Genomic DNA, 14,056 nt, shown 5'->3' on the forward strand with positions numbered 1-14,056 from the left:
TAAATCGTTGAGGCTGGCCTTTAAACTGGAATCCTCTTGTCTCAGCTTCCCAAGTACTAAGATTACAGATATATACCACCATGCCCAGGTAGGAACTATATTTTCTTTGGGGGAAAAATATAGAAAGTTTGCTACAATATCTGTGAAATTTAACTGTACCAATTTAAGCATCTGTGGTGATCTATGAAAGCAGCAGATCAAGAGCTGTAGTCTTCTGCTTGGTGGAAGTTGGGGCTTGTTGACATTCAGAGAAGACTAGAAAGATGAGAACTTTTGCATTGGGCCTTGAGAGCTGAATAAGGGTTCACCAGGCAGACGAGGGGGGTCCTTTAGACATCACAGAACATTCACAAAGGCAAGGAGTTAGGACAAAAGATGGCATATTTGGGTAAAAATGATGTACTTGCCAAAATGGATTGAATGTCTAGAAGATGGGGGCTATAATTAAAGAGTGAAGCCAAATCAAAGAAGAACAGGGACACCTATTCTCTTTGTACACTGGACTTCATTCTCCACTCAGGCATTTTCCTGTAGGGTCCTTTTGAGAGTGTTGGCAAGGTTGGATAATACAGATATATCAATAAAGAAACTGGTCATTCATTAGCTCAGTATTTAAAATAGAGTGTTTCTGATATGTCAGGCACACTGACTGGGGGATGAGATTGAAATATGTATTATGCTATCATGTCAATAAAAGATATTAGGGATTAAAAGAGGACATTGGTGCAAAACGGAGAGAACATATATAAGAGATACTTCGAGGGAAAACAAGGAATAAAATGCAGTGAAAAGGCAGAAAGATTTGAGGATGAACCTATAGTTTCTAGCCTGGGAAATCTGTTGGATTATGATTCATCAACTGAAATAGGAAACAAGAGAAAGGGCATGTAGAAGGGGATAATAGCTGGGGAATGGAAAAACAGGAGAAGAAATTACCTTGGTTTTAGAATAACTGAATTTCTAATACTAATGTCATATGAAGTAGGAGATCAGAAGATAGGCTCCATTTCAAATGGTGAGCATTTAAAAAAACATAAAAAAATTTTGGGCTAAGGTTAGAAACTTGGGCACACCAATGTTTAAAGATGGGTAGAGGCTAAGCATTTAGGAAAACAAAGGAAGGAAAAGAGGCTGAGGCAGGAAGATCCTGTTTTGCAACCAGCCTCAGCTACTTATTGTGAGGCCTTTCACAATTTAGTGAGACCCTGTTTCAAAATAAGGAATAAAAAATTCTGGCTGGAGGTGTACCTCAGAGGTAGAATGCCTCTGGGTTTAATCCTCAGCAAACACACACACACACACACACACACACACACACACACACACACGTGAATCAAACAGTGCCAGGAAGAGGCTGATGACAAATATATTGAGTATGGGAGTAAATTGAACTTTCTTTTTTGGGGTACTTGGATTGAACCCAGAGGCATTCTATGTCCCAGCTCCATTCTTAGCCCTTCTATTTTTTTTTTTGTATTTTGAAATGAGTTTCACTAAGTTGCTGAGGCTGGCCTGCGGCCAACGATCCTCTCGTCTCAACCTCTCAAGTACTGCGATTACAGGAGTAGATCATCATGCTCAGGCCTAACTTTTAAAATATTTGATTCTGGGAGGACTGCTGTGGTTTTCACATTAGATGTCTAAACAAAATATGTTTCTAGTTTCTGATTTCAAAATGTTACTCCTAAGCATGTTATTTCCTTATAAATATATTTATCATCTTCATATCACAAAGGAACTTAACTTTGGACAGTAGCATTCTAAACATATAATATTTTTCTCATATCTATAGTGCGATAAGCCAGCTAGAAGTTATATTACATATATTACCATCTAAGGAAAGGGTAGTATTAATGGTTCAATTTCATAGTACAGTAAATTACCCAGCTCATAAAACTTAGTCAAAAGGCCAAAACCTGTACCCTGGCTCTTGAAAAGTGTATTTTTCTCTATTCTGATAATCTGATAATAAGAAACACACACACACACACACACACACACACACACACCCCACATATATCAGATGACACACATACAGTTAATTTCCTAATGGCAAAATCAAAATTACATTTTGGTTCTGAAACTTTTGATATTTCATTTTACATCACTGAAAATAGACAAATGATTGTATCCCTATCCCTCTTGGAGAAAACACCATGTGAAAGAAGACCTGGTGAAAGATGCACTCACTGATTTGTATTGCTTAAGGGTCCTATTTTTAACTTTGTGGGATGAAAACACTACACTCGAGTTTAGATTAGAACCTCTTTTGGTTCTCTTAAAGGGCTTTGGAGCAAAGGAGGAGGCAGTACCTTGACTTTTTCGAGGTGATCTTGAAGAGAGTCAATGAGGAGATCGCCCACGGGCTGCCAGGATCCCTTGATCACCTCAGCCTGGCGCAGTTTGAGATCCAGCTCATCCGTAGCCTCCTGAAGCCCCTGCAGTCTTTCCAGGGCCTCATCTATTTTCCTCTGCCAGTCAGCTGAGTGCAGGTTCAATTTCTCCCACTCGGTGTTGACCTCCTCAGCTTGCTTTCGTAGGAGCCTAGTGACATTCTGGGCTCTCTCTTCAGGTGGCAGTTCTAAATTAGCAATAGGACAAGGTTTTAGGCCATATTCATTTTTGTTTGAAAAAAACAGTATTGGAAAGGTCAGACTGGAAGAAAGAAAGAGAGTGTAGTTTAACAAGAGGCCAACGTACTGACTAATGGCTCTTTTACACTTTGGCATCCATTTTGATACAGTCCAGCACATCTAAAGTCTGTCTTCCTTAGTAAATCTGCTCTACCTTATATTAATCAGATAATCCAAGATTCATTTAAACCACGGAGGAAAAAAGTGTTACGATGCACATCAGAAGCTCTAATTTACTTCAATCAGACTCTTAAATTGAAAATTAGCTTGTAGTCTTTGTAACAATAGAATTCCTCCTCATGGATAAACTCATTCGTTTATTATTTTCTAAATGCTCCAATAACTGATCGCTAATCTCTTTTAATGTTTATTTATGAATGTACAAACGGGTTTATGCATGGTGGTTTATGATTCCTTATTCTTTGGAAATGTCTATGTTTAATTTGAATTGATTCTGTTTAACTTAGAAAATATGAGTGCTATCCAGACTCTGGCAGCCAGAATGGATGGGCTGCTCTGTCACCACTGATCCTTCTATCAATATGTTATTACAGTTCCACATTCAATTACCTCTGGGCTCCTGGTAGAGTTTCTCTAGTCCTTCCAAAGGCTGTTCTGTCAGAAATATTCGTACAGTCTCAAGAGTACTCATGATTACAGGTTCTTTCGTTTTCAATTCCCTCTTGAAGGCCTATGAAATGAGATGAAAAGAAATTCTTATTTGGCTTGTGGCAGTCTTCTCCAAATTAATCCTGGGTGCTCAGAACTTGTTTATGAAACTCCCTGGTCAATTTCTATCTCCTTTATTTGTAAATTGATAGTCATAAAATGACAAAGAAGGCTATCCAGGGTCTTTCTGTTAATGAGGAAATCACTGTGTTTATAAAACTATTCTGGTGAGAAAGAGGAGCTTTCAAGTTAGTTGATGCTCTCTCATTAAGAATGCATGTGCTCTGTTTATATAACCTGACTGTCAAACTTGAAATCTAGAGCTAAAGTTGCAAGGTATATGTTTCAAAACACTCGCATGGTTACAGAAGACCATATATACACCATATATACAACAAATACAATACATATCCAGGACATACTGGGAAGCCTGAACTTCCATGTGGAGGAACTTAGGTTGTACTAAAGTATATAGCAAATCCAATTGATAACCACCAGTTAGCTCTATCAAAATGTCTGACAGTGAGTAAAATGGTATGTCAAAAGTGAGCTAAGTGAAAACTGTCAATACTTTTGAAAAACAGTCAGTATGTCACCTCTTGTGACCTAAGAATAGTAGAAATACTTTGAGCTACTAAGGATTGCAGGCATCATGAGGAAAGTTTCTATAAATGAATAGACCTGGAACAGGTGTCTTGAGGCCATCACTTTCCATATCTAATATGTAATCTTTTTTGTTACAGAAGGTTAAGAAGCCAAACATGACCAGCCATGGTGGTGCACACTTGAAATCCCAGCATTCCAGAGGCTGAGACCAGAGAATCGGGGTTCGTGGACAGCCTCAGCTACTTAGTGAGACACTCCACAACTTAGTGAGACCCTGTTTCAAAGTAAAAAATAGTAAAAAATAGGTCAGGGGTTGTAGCTTGCAGGTCCAATGCCCCTGGGTTCCATCCCTAGACCTGCCAAAAAAAAAAAAAAAAAAAAAAAAAAAAAGAAGCCAAACATGTAGTTTCTGCCTTCAAGAAGTTATTAAAGCAAAAAGTAAACTATCCTGTGTTGGAAGATAGCTCAGTATAGAGTGCTTGCCTAGTATAAGGGAAGCACTACATAGAAGGGACTGCATTCAATCCTCAGCACTCTCTCCCCTACCACACACACTCCATACCCCACACCCTCACACTCAATAACAATGGGAAACCCAGAAACCTAACATACTCAAGTAGAGTGAAAACTATAAAATTGAAGTAATCTGGTAGGAAGAGAGTGGTGGGACTTACTGTGAAGCTAGGATATGCTAACAAATATTCTAAAACCACTAAAGATATTGACCTAGATTCTGTGATCCCAGAAGTGAAGGTGTTAATAAGAGTATTAAATACTACACAAATGATATCTACATAACAACAGCAACAACAATAATTGCCTTGACCTACAGCTTAATTATGCATATCGTTTTCAACTCTGTCTTATTTTTAGCAATGTTGTCTCTTGAATTTGAGCCCTGTTCTGTCACTGGGGAAAAAATCACCAGTATCTCCTTTTAAATTTCAGACATACCGCTATGATACAAAAGTGCTCTGAACTGCACTGTATGACACATTTATTATTCAAATCTTAGTGATGCTCACCATTCAAAAGAATCTTAAGTCTCATACTTTGCAAAATTACTTATCTCTCATAGCTATTGACAATTTAGTATGGAGAGGCAAGGTATTTAGATAAAAACAATAGAGTTCCATAAGTAGAATATTAGGATTCAGCCTGTGCATGGAAGAGTAATTTCCATATTGTGGAATATTCTTGTTTCCTTGAAATCTTACAGGGTAGGTGGATTATTCACTCTGCTTATATAGAAGACAGAATCTCTTCCTAATATTTCACTTGAAATGTACATGTAGGTCTGTGTTCATGCATCTGTATGTGAATGTATATACACTTCTTGAATTCCATATTTTCTCATATATTTAATTTTTCCAACTTAAGTAAATTATCATTTTGCCTAAGTTTCTACATTTGGACTTGACAGGAAGCAATGTTGTTAATTATAAAAATAATGACTACATTTATTGAACTACTGGGTATCAATGGTTATATTAGTGACTAGGAATACAAACGAATGCAAAGAGCTCCCCCTATTTAGGAACTTACATTATGTGATGGAAGAGTCAAATCTCTAAATCATTACAATACAGTGCAGAAAGTGTTATTGGTATGTATGTATTGGTATTGGTATCCAGGAGAAGATAATGATCACAGAGAATTCTAAAGCATGAGCATAAGTTAGTCAGGGAAGAATAGAGGACATTCCAAGAAGAGCAAGATGCAAGTACAGAGAGATATGACATAATACTATACAGCATGAATCAGTATCTTTAAGCGGGCTCCTTTTCCTAAAACATAAAAATCAAGAAGGGAACATGCCAAGAGATGAAGTGAGGCACTGCCATTATCTGGAAATATATTAGACCTTTAAGGCAAAATTTGAAACTCAACTTCTCTATGAGATATAGCCCATAGGTGGCCTGCTTAGGTGTGTGGGATAGACAATTAAGAGCCTTTGAAAAAATTTAAGCAGCAAAGTAGCATGGACATATGTGTGTTTCAAATATATTTTCCTGAAATAAATACGATAGTCCACCTTTGTCCATGGTTCTACTTCCCACAATTGCAGTTGCTTAGGGTCAACCACAGTCCAAAAAGTTAAATGAAAAATTAAAAAATGAATAATTTGTAAGTTTTAATTGTGTACTATTCTGAACAGGATGAAATATTGTGCAGTCCTGTTCATGCTATCAGGGACATGCTTCATTTCTTTCCAGCATATCCATATTGTGTATGTTACCTGTCCATTAGTCATTTAAGTAGCTTTCTTGGTTTATAGATTGGCAAACATGATTCCATAATGTTGAAGTACAATTCAACCCTTATTTTAGTTAATAATGGCCCAAAAGATCAATAATGATGGTGGCAATTTGTGTATGCTACAAAGAATCTCCAAGGTACTTCTTTTAAGTACAAAGGTGAAAATTTTTACCTTCAGGAGATTTAAAAAATCATATGCTAGCCGGGCGTGGTATCACACAGTTGTAACCCCAGTACTTTGGAGGATGAAACAGGAGGATCACGATTTGTGGTCAGCCTCAGCTACTTAGGTCCTCTGCAACTTAATGAGACCCTGTTTAAAAAAAATAGGGCTAGGGGTGTAACTCAGAGATAGAATGCTCCTGGGTTCCATCCCCAGTGCTGAAAAAAAAATCATGCTGATGTTGCTTAGTTCTACTTTATTATGTTGTTAATCTCTTACTGTGCCTAATTTATAAATTAAACATTATCATAGATATGTACGAGTAGGAAAAAACATAGTATATATGGAAGTAGATTCTACCCACAGTTTCAGGTATCCACTGGGGGTCTTGGAACTTACCACCCAAAGATAACAGGGTACTGCTCTTCATAGTATGTATTTGATAAGGGCAAAAAATGGCATGTCAGAAACAATTGGAGGCAATCGAAAGAAATTAGTGAAAGATTAAGAGGATATGACCCAGGGAACCAAGAGAGGGAAAAGACAGGGACAGAATAAGGGCATATTTAGAAAGTAGAGATGTGGGGATTTGGTGACTAAATAAATACTGGAAATAATAAAGAAGAAGGAGCAAGGATGATTCCTACTTTTTATATCAAATAGCTGAACAAATATAAGGTACAACTAAGCTAAGTAAGAGGAAATCAATTTTCCTGGATTTCTTGGCATACATAAATAGGGTTCTAGCTTTCTGAGAACGTTCCCATACAATGCAAATTAGATATGTAACTATTTGTCTAGTTAATTTTCTAAAGTTTCTCTGATCTAAGAGGGCCAAATTTTAGCCCAGAGTGGGTTTCTAGGCTAATCTCCCAGTCATCAGAAGGACTGGAGTGACTATCTCTTTAGGTAATTAGGCTTCAAAAAATAGGAAGCCCAGACCTTGGAGACATTTCTAGGTCAGTTAACCAGAGACACATGGAACAGCTAGCAGGTTCCTTGAGAAGTTGGAGATAAATTCTCTTCCAAGGAGAATCTTTTCGGAGGATAAGGGAACAGCTGTCTCCTACTATAGAAGCAGAGAAAAGTAATTTTTCCTGATTTCCCCTCTGTGGAGTATCCATCTACTCACATAGGACAGTTTTCACCAATATTCATCATGTTACCCGAGGATAAGTCTATGGGCAGAGGGAGAGGGGAGGCAACAATATTTACTGCAAGGTAATTAAAGTAAATCTGTCTCCAATTCAGAACACCTTGCGTGTGCATTCAGGATAAAATTAATAAAGGGTAACATTAAAATCCAACATTAAGATGGGGAGGCTTCTGTCTAGGGAATGGGGTAAGGATGTGATATGTCCAACTTGGAGAGGTAATGTTTCTTTTACAAAGATAAAACCGAGTCAATACTTGGAGAGAAAAAAAGATGTAGGAGTTGCTATCTCATTCAGCTAACACACATTGAGTGCCTACACATCAACATTGAACAAGTGGACAGAAAAATAGGATTTCACAAGAGGTAAAAAAGAATGGATAGGTGGGGAGCTGAAGGGGAAATGACGAGTGCAGAACTATTGAAGACAGTGAATTTCAAGAGGAAGAAGGTGATCAAGAGTCTCCAATCACTATACACAGAGATACAGTCGGATCTGCACTGAAAAGTGTTCAGCAAAATTGGTGAGAGCAATTTTGGTGGAGAGCAGAAGACTAAGAAATAGGATTAGTCAAAGAAGGAATGGAAAATGGTATAGTTATTCCTACTCCAAATAATTTGTTTAATATCACTTTTTTTCTGAGAAGAAAAAGAAGAACTGGGTTTGGCGGCACAAATCTGTAATCTCAATAGGTGAGGCTGAGACAGGAGTACTGCAGATTTGAGAACAGCTTTAGTAACTTAGTGAGATTCTCAGCAATCTAGTGAGGACCTATTTCCAAACAAAAATAAAAAGGGCTGGAGTTGTAGCTTGGAGGTAGAATGCCCCTACCTTCAATACCCAGTACAATATTTAAAGAGCAAAGAAAACGAAGATAAAAAAGTCCAAGAATATAGAGAAAAAAGATATTATTTTTAGAATAAGAATAATCTGACCATAGATTGAAAGATGGAATCTAGCAACAGGGCAAACAATAAGCACGGAGTTTTTTAGGGAGTGGAACTTTTGATGTTAAAGCCAGAGCAGTCCCAGGAAAATCGGACACTGCCCAGAAAACCCGGATATTTGGTCATGTAAGCAGAAAAAGACGTATTAAAGATCTGGACAGGAGAAAGTGGAGATAATTGTTGACACAAGGTCTGTAAAATAAGCAAATGGATCTTAATGGTCTCATCAAATTTCAAAATTCCAGAACACTATTTCATGCAATTTGATTGTCAAAACTGAAGAGTAAATAATTTGAGGCTAAGGGCCATCCATTGTTAGAGACCACTCATTTGCCCCCGATTTGTTGCCAAGGACTTAGATCCACCACAGCTGCACGGTTCATTTCTTAAACATGAGTCACTGAGGATTAAAATGAGTCTGAAGGAAATAAAAAGGAATTTCTGTCATTATAAAGACATAAGTACCATTATTTTCATATCATTGCTTGAAATTAAGAAAAGAAAGTAGATGGAAAAGAGAGTTAAATAATGGTATCTTCAGAATTTATAAAGACTTAGACTAAATACAAAAAGGTAAAAAAACTAGAAAAAGAAATGGTTCTAGAAAATGAAAGGATAAAAAAATGACAATATTTCTTATTATGTGGAAAAATTCTAAATAGTAATACATCATCTAAACATGGTTGTATGAAAGGTCCTTCTCGATGTATTCTCTTAACAAAATGAGCACTTATTATGTGCCAAACGCTGCTGTAGGCAATGGACATCAGTGGTCCTTACAGCATGGAATTAATGAGAAATAGGTTAATGTAGTTTAAAAAAGGATATGCATTAAAATAATGAAAGATCAAAATTGCAATATCTAGCTGGATATGGTAGCACATACCCGTAATACCAGAAACTCAAGAGGCTGAGGCAGGAGAATCAAAATTTGAGATTAGCCCAGTAAACTTGGTGAGACTCTGTCTCAAAATAAAAAAAAATAATAAAAATATGTTGAGGCTGTAGCTCAGAGGCAGAGCACCTCTGGGTTCAATGTGTAGTACTGAAAAAAAATCAATAATAATTTACCATAAACTACATGTTGTAATACAGCTTATTGTATTTTAAAAGGACGGAAAACAGAGACATTTTTAAACAAAAATAAGAATATTCAATGGCAAGAACTTGATTCTGTGAAAAGAAGTGTGTTGTCTCTCAAAGATTGAATGAGGTTTGGGAAAATACATATTCATCTGGAGCATTGATTTACTCTTATAAATTATGATTAATATTTTAAATCAGACAAGTTGTTTTATTCATGTGCTGATGGGAAAAGGTATTAGATATAGAGACATTCTCTCATACACATAACAGAATATATCTTTAAAAAACTTAGTTGTTGGTATTCAAATGTTAAAATAATTCTGGAGTCTCTCAAACATCAATTTTCTTTACAACACATCCTTCTCTCCATACCTTCCTTTTCATTTTTTTCAAGACAGCCAGACCCAATGGTCCAAAATAGTGCTATGGAAGAATTAAAAGCTGTAGCTAAAGATTTAGAACAATTCCATGAAATAAAAAAATATTCTTTGTGCAAATGAGAAAGATAAGGCATGCTAAATTGATGTTTTCCTTTAGCTTTTTGAGATTTATCATACAAAATTATATAAAGCAAGCTCCTTCAATATTTGGCAGTGGTACATCCCCATGTCAATTAATTTATTTCAAAGTTTATTTAACGGGTAGTGTTTTTATGTCATAGTCACTGACCAACTGGTAAGTGATTCCTTCTTAATTTACTTAAAACATTTATTTTTATCCTATTATGTATAAGATATGGAAGATATAGGGACTTGATATTTGTCTTTAAGAAGTCAATAGTTTTGCCAAGTATATATTTACATTATGAATGTTTCACCAAGACAAACTGAGATACAGATAAAGTAGGGTTTACCTGAGGCCATCAGTTCATCAGACAATGTAAATCTAAATCTTGAAATTCTTACCACAGGGTAGAAGTGAATAAAAGAAAAAAAATAAAAGCTTCCCAAATTAGAGTAATTTGGAAACCATGTAAGCATAAGTACCTAACAGTCATGGAGCAAATAGGAAACTTCATTATTATTACTATTATTGCAGTATTTTGAGACAGGGTCTAAGTTGCTGAGGCTACCCTCAAACTTGTAATCCTTCTGTTTCAGTCTCCTGAGTTGCTGGGATTACTGGCATGTGCCATGGTACCTGACAGAAATTTTTAAAATATCTGAAAGTAACAGAGAATAACCAAGTTATTGGTAATTTTTTTTCTGCCTTGCCTGCTTCCAGAAAAGTGGATCAATATGACTCAAAATACCTAATATTGCCATCAATAGAAGTAGCTCAAAGCCACATGTGGAAGAAACGAGAGTGAGGCATTGATTCTCTTGATGTCCCTCAAAGAAGACAGAGACAGAACGAGCACTCTGGGCTCACGTACTGACATTAGAGGAAGAAAAGCTCTTTTGCTTTCACCTACAGACAGAGGATGCAGGGTTCTATTGTGATGGATAGGAATAAACACAGCTTTTTAAAACACAACTTTTCACCGGGCGTGGTGGCGCACGCTTGTAATCCCTGCGCTTGGGAGGCAGAGACAGGAGGATCGCGCAGGTTCGAAGCCAGCCGCGCGTGCTGACTTAAGAGACCCTGTTTCCAAATCAAAATGTAAAAATAGGTCTGGGAGTGGAGCCCGGAGGTAAAAGGGCTTCCAGGAACCCCAGTACCACCACCAAAAAAAAAAAAACAAACAAAAAAAACCACAACTTTTCAAAACACAGATGTCCTTCAATCACGTACAATTTCCCTGGACCTAAGTTTAACCAGCAGTCCCATTAAAATGGTGAAGTTCTGTCTGTGTTATTCAGAATAAAATCTGATGAAACAACTGGACATGATCCTCATATCCAGAAGATGAATTTGGCAGAACCAGCTTAGATGGCAGGTTGGGGTAGCGAAGTGAGCACAGTCCCGAGTGGTAGGAGTCATGAGCTCCAAGTCTGACCATGGGTAGGATCTGGCTGTAGCAATCTTGAAAAGGTCATCAAGTCTCTCTGATGCCTTTGCATCCTCATCTGTAAAATGTCAAGTTTGCTAAGCACCTTATCTGAGTTCTAATATCCAGTTTGAATACTCTATAGTCAACATGTTTCAATCGTTAATCTGCCACAGACCTGTTATATGGTGGCGGCTTGAAATAGCCTGTGTTGTGCGTCATTATTAACGTTACAAATTACAGCCGTAGGTTGGCATATAGTAGATCATCAATAAATATTGTTGAATACAAAACTCCAGAATGTACAGTTAGAGAACCAGAGTGTGCTACAGGAGGACCAGGTTGATTTGGATGTAAACAGGCTTGCAGGCAAGATCCTTGTCTCATGAATCAGTAGAGAGAAAAAAATAGTGCTGTAAATTGGGAAAAACAGAGGGCTCTTATTCTGGGCCTATTCTTATGTTCCAGATCCAAAACTCAGTGTAGTCATTAAGTTACTAGCTTCAATTTCCTCAAGAGGTGGCCTTATTAGCTCTGCCTTTTTCAGCCTAGTGATTTCTTAAAGGAAATGTTCATGTCCAAACACTCACAGTTTTCAGGGTTTAAAGATAGATTGGGACTTTTCCTCTGTTCTGCAGCATTAGCCAGATATAAGAACACACTAGATGGATCCTAACATGTAAAGTGATCCAATAGATACATTCATTCAGGAATGGTAACTGAGCAGGCACAGGCAAGGATAGTAACACAGTCATCTGTATTTAATATTTTGACATTATATCTATATTATTTCTGAATGCCTCCTATATTGTTTTAATGTCTGGTAAGAGAGCTGCTAAACACAGTCAGTTCCCATAATTATCTTCCTCATTTAGACAGCTACCACTTTTTTCTTTTTTGATGGTACTAGGGTTCCTGGAAGCCCTTCTAAGTCCGGGCTACACTCCCAGACCTATATTATATTTTTAATTTGGAAACAGGGTCTCTTAAGCCAGCAAGACTGGCTCTGAACCAGCGCGATCCTCCTGTCTCCGCCTCCCAAGCGCGGGGATTACAAGCGTGCGCCACCATGCCTGGCAAGACAGTTACCACTTTTATGGAGTCTCAAACCCATATGAAATATTTTACAAAAGGCTAACTTAGGGATAATAAATATATAATTCATTCAAAACCAATATATTCAGAAAATCAAGGATCCAGTCGTGTAGATGACAGGGTAGCAGGAAGATGGACTCCAAGAATCTAAACAAATTTTCAAGGGCTTCTGAAATGAAACTGGAAAGAAGAGGCAACAGAAAATTCAGACTGAGGTTGCTCTTAATAACCATCCAAGATCGCTAATGCTACAGAAGTTATACAAATTCACATGTGTGTTCAAAAGAAAGGGTCAAAATCATCTTTTTAAAAAATTCTGATAACAACATAATGAGATATACCTTAGAATAAATCTTAAGTGCATTGATTAGCATTGTTAAGTGCAGGCTTGGTGTGGTACAGTAGATCTCTAGAACCAACTCATCTTTCATGACTGAAATGCTATACCCACTGAGCCAACAATTCTCCCCAACCTCTTCAGTTACCTTCCTATCCCCTGGTGCTATGAGTTTGCCTACACAGTTATCTTTAAACAAGCTAAAAAAAAAGCTCCATCTTACTCTTACTCCACTACCAAATAAAAGTGAAGATAAGGGATTATGGAATCAGATATATGTAGCCAATTTTTTAGATAGACAGCAATATGAACAATGAATTTCCAAAGGAGATTAAATCACTTTGAGGCAAAGCTGAAAAGTAAAGGCACATATTTTAAGGCTGATATTAATTTTTGAAAAGTCTAATTATACGCAATAAGAAAATATTTGTGAGCATTTGGGGAAAAATATGTTTAACAAACTCCCTGTCAAAATTTCTTTTTCTGGAAGACTTTTAAGATAAAGTTGTATTCTCTGAGATCAAGGGCATGGGCTAGAGCAGAGCCCTCCCTGCCTGCAGATCTGATATGTGGAGGAACAGTTTCATGCCTACACAGCATCTTGAACAGCTGTTTGACTCTTAATCCTAAGGCTGGGCTGTTTCCAACAACCACCGGGGAAGTCACTTCCTACTGACAATAAAGTTGTTATGTTCTAAGCTAACCTTGAGAAATCACCAGGGAAAACTCATTCTATTTCCATGGCCATTTAGAGATTTAGGTCTTTGGTCCTTTAGCCTAAACCCTACATTCTGGAAATTCCTTTTAAAGTGACAGTCCAAATGAATGGATAATCAGAAAAACCTGTGACAAAAAGTAAAGTAAAAAATCAGATGCTCTCCCTAATATTCGGAAGCTAGGGAGAAAAAGGGCCATAGGAGGAACTCTAGATGAAGAAGGAGAAATAATAGATGAGTAAATAAGGTGACTTAACTGAAGAGGGATGGGGGAGAAGAGGAAAATTCCTAATGTACGTGATGTACATTCACAAACATATCAAAGTCAATCAGTAAGCCAAACATGAAAAGGAGGGAAGGGGAGAGAATGGGATAAAAATTGGGGAAGGGCTAAAAGAGTGATGTATGCATGTATGCCTCTCCCATCTTGTACTTCATTAAGATGTGTGACTACAATGCAA

The 14,056-nt window shown here is 37.2% G+C and overlaps 1 protein-coding gene across 4 annotated transcripts in view; it reads right to left on the reverse strand.

Annotated features, from left to right (window-relative positions):
• The window catches only part of DMD (dystrophin), a gene marked incomplete at both ends in the record, with an annotated part of 2,101,015 nt that overhangs the window by 402,185 nt on the left and 1,684,774 nt on the right, over nucleotides 1–14,056 (reverse strand). For all 4 annotated transcript variants that reach the window (XM_080719244.1, XM_080719243.1, XM_080719246.1 and 1 more), the window contains 2 exons: nucleotides 2,313–2,581; nucleotides 3,204–3,324. In XM_080719244.1, the coding sequence (XP_080575370.1) occupies nucleotides 2,313–2,581; nucleotides 3,204–3,324 (390 nt within the window). The remainder of the gene's footprint in view (nucleotides 1–2,312; nucleotides 2,582–3,203; nucleotides 3,325–14,056) is intronic.

The sequence above is a fragment of the Muscardinus avellanarius genome (genome assembly GCF_963383645.1).
Source record: "Muscardinus avellanarius genome assembly, chromosome: X".
Classification (NCBI taxonomy): Eukaryota; Metazoa; Chordata; class Mammalia; order Rodentia; family Gliridae; genus Muscardinus; species Muscardinus avellanarius.